Raw genomic sequence first — 2,944 nt, forward strand, 5'->3', positions numbered from 1 at the left:
GAGCGAATTCGAGAGCGTAACTACCCGAGAGAGCTGCAAACTCTTCCGAGTAATAATTTTACTAGCAGGAATTTGCAGGAGTCAAAAAGTAAGGTTATGTTTCAATTTCAAACGTAAACATACTGTTGAAGAGGATGATTTGATGAAACATAATTAGTGAAATGAAAATATGGATGTTAATTTTAACCATCATAAAGTGTCAAAATGGCTTAAGTTGCAAGTTTTTACTAGTTTTGCGTTCAATAACTTTTTCTGAAAATTTTCTCTTTCTCTCTATTTTACTCTCTATTTTTCTTTTATGCTCTCGTTGCATGTACGTACTGGAAAAGTTATTGAATGGACCTAATGTCATTTTAATATTACATACGTTGAATAAATATTGAAACCAATTCTTTTTTATACTCGTAATAGATACATAAGTATGTATATCTGAAATTTGTTAAAATAATAATAGTGCCTTCAGCCCTTGCTAGGCGTGTGGCCAAGCTTTTGTAATAATACTTGTGTTATAAAAGGCTATTTATATGAAATACTATTTATATAAATAGTTTCAATTTCAAAAAAATGTCCGTGAAAACCGTGCGTGAGCGTGCGTGATTTAAAAAATAGACGTCGTGAGCGTGCGTGAACGTGATTGAAAAAAAATAGCAGGACGTGAGTGTGCGTGATTTAAAAAACCATCAACGTGAGCGTGCGTGAACGTGAGCCAAAATTACTCACGTGCCCATCTCTAATTCAAATATTCAAAATAATAAGCCTAGCCCAGGTACGTCAGGATTTGGAGGAATTTACAGGATGCTATTTCCGTAGGACACCTTACACAAGGTTTATTAGAGGCTTAAAGTGCTTTTCCTGTAAATCCTTTAAACCTGCAAATACTGAAGTACCTGGAACACTTCATGATTTCAAAATTAAGTTTGTATTCATACTCACGTTTCGCATCTGGTATCTCTTTAGTAGGTGACCAAACTAATAAGGCGCGATCGTTAAGACCTTCTGGTTTACGTTCATTTTCTGGTATAAGAGATGGACATATGGCCTGGTAGTCGCGACCGACACGAATTTTTTCTAGAAATACATTTATACATAAGCCGGGAATGTTTCCAAAGTAAACTTTTTTAAATTTTATCTTACCCTCATATTCGCTCTGTTTATTTTTTGACTTTCCGTTGCGCTTAATGGCTATTAGAAAGATAATTAAAAACGGAAGTCCTATGTACAATTTCTTTATTTTAAAGATCTTATAAATTTTCAACTCACAATTATCATCATCGGAACTAGTTTCCGGAGTTCCCGCACCACCAGTACCCCCACTACCAATATTGGAACTCCCGCCTACTGTACCACCAGCAACGCTGCCGCCGTGACCATTCGGACTTGGACCGCGTGATCGCCTCCCATTCCGTACCAACTCTGAGTTTCTCTCAGCCAGGACCATTTTGTCTCGAATCAGTTTAACTCGGTTTTGTTTCTCCAGTTTTAAGCTTTTCCAGTTCTAGCTGCGCTGTTTCACGCAATTAACAAAATATACTAGGCAACTCAATTGAAATCTATAAACATATGTAAATAAAATAGAAGATCAAGTAAACATTTCCTCTTTAATTTTCACTCATTGAAATTTGCAAATTGAACTGAATTGAGAAGTCTTTCAACATAGAGCTGAGAAAGTGAATAAGAAGCAAACAAACGATGCGACAAAAAGTCCATTCAGCACAATGGTCGAGAGTCAGTAACCACTTGCACAGCGCACTTATAAACGACCGTAGATCGTAAATTCCGCAAATGTGGTGGAACAAAATCATCGAACAGCCAGTTACCCAGCTGAGCGTTTTTTACACCTTTAATAATTTGGATATTTCACTTCTCTGCTATTCAGTACATTATAATTACACAAATTTTTAGTTATTACCTTTTTATTCCCTTATCGTTCCAACGGAGATTTTCTCAGCCAGTCACTACACAGTCTCAATTTAAACTAAGCTAGATACTTCTCAACACCAGGAATTCGTTGCGAGTTTTTGATATTACTTCGTTAGATCTTATACCAGCTCGAATAGTATTATCTAAGGTAGTTACAGAAAATTATTTAAATTTAAAAAGGCGAGAGCGTCCGATGTGCCAACTGCTGCAGCCTCGCTTCTAGCCACAATCACAATGAATGGGCAGGTAAAACTCTCAGCCGCTGTATTGTAAGCACTCCGCTGAATTCACAGCTTACTTTAAAAAACGACCGTAGTGAATGTGTACGTAACTTTAGCCAACAAAAAGAGCCCACGACATGTACATAGTAAAGGATTGTTTTAACACACTCTTTTTGAAGTATACTTCAATAAAAAAGAAATTTAAAAGTAATAAAAATCGTATTGAATGGCATATTTTGAATTTACGATAAAGGGGAAGAGCATGTCCACTTCAAAAGGCCAATCTTCTCATTCAGCACCACACGCTGTGTTTCGTGAGCTGATTGCCGAACAAAAGGTCTGTTCGATGAGTGCACTAAAAGTATCAAAAAGTGCAGTGCGGCACACCATCTGACATTTAGGCCCAATTTCAGATGACCCATTTAAGTAGAGATTGTTGATTAACTTCCACTATTCATTTTCAGATCATACATTTAATCTGCACTTAAATAGCAAATATTGGCTATTTAAATATCGTCGGCTGGGTAAAAGATTGTCGTAAGCGCCATTTTGACGATTTTTAGTTCTATATTCAGTTATTTATTTTGAAATAAGGTCCTGGGAAAATTTTCCAATACGGAACCCGGCTTTAAAAAAAAACAAAAATGAAGGGGTTTAGAGCGGCTTTTTATGATTGTAAATCTGGAAACCCCACCCTCCGGAGGCTTATAGTTTTTATGAAAATTTAATTTTAAGTTGCAAAAAATGTCAACTTCAACCTCACTTCTTGCTTTGTAAACCAATTGAACTAAAATGTCGGTGCT

At 36.2% G+C, this 2,944-nt stretch overlaps 1 protein-coding gene across 2 annotated transcripts; it reads right to left on the reverse strand.

The window, feature by feature from the left end:
- Positions 1-705: 705 nt before the first annotated feature.
- On the reverse strand, positions 706-2,300 carry LOC108375959 (REST corepressor-like). Of its 2 annotated transcripts, none has more exons than XM_017632117.1 (5): positions 1,910-2,300; positions 1,261-1,550; positions 1,135-1,182; positions 934-1,068; positions 706-878 (listed from the first exon to the last, which is right to left on the reverse strand). In XM_017632117.1, exons 2-5 carry the CDS (start codon positions 1,436-1,438, stop codon positions 817-819), a joined length of 423 nt encoding a protein of 140 aa, XP_017487606.1. In that variant the 5' UTR covers positions 1,439-1,550; positions 1,910-2,300; the 3' UTR covers positions 706-816. The 2 variants fall into 2 exon arrangements, with proteins under 2 accessions (XP_017487606.1, XP_017487604.1); XM_017632115.1 differs by having other exon boundaries at positions 706-887.
- Positions 2,301-2,944: the final 644 nt, after the last annotated feature.

This window comes from Rhagoletis zephyria, unplaced genomic scaffold (assembly GCF_001687245.7).
Source record: "Rhagoletis zephyria isolate East Lansing unplaced genomic scaffold, Rhagoletis_zephyria_1.1 Rzeph_scaffold_09691, whole genome shotgun sequence".
In the NCBI taxonomy this organism is placed as follows: Eukaryota; Metazoa; Arthropoda; class Insecta; order Diptera; family Tephritidae; genus Rhagoletis; species Rhagoletis zephyria.

Excerpts from the sequence above, each read along its gene's own strand:
- LOC108375959 (XM_017632115.1), bottom strand. The coding sequence starts at position 1,438 with ATGGTCCTGGCTGAGAGAAACTCAGAGTTGGTACGGAATGGGAGGCGA. Across the intron at positions 1,183-1,260 it reads TAGTTCCGATGATGATAATT|CCATTAAGCGCAACGGAAAG; the intron begins GTGAGTTGAAAA and ends TCTTTCTAATAG. Across the intron at positions 1,069-1,134 it reads TAAACAGAGCGAATATGAGG|AAAAAATTCGTGTCGGTCGC; the intron begins GTAAGATAAAAT and ends ATGTATTTCTAG.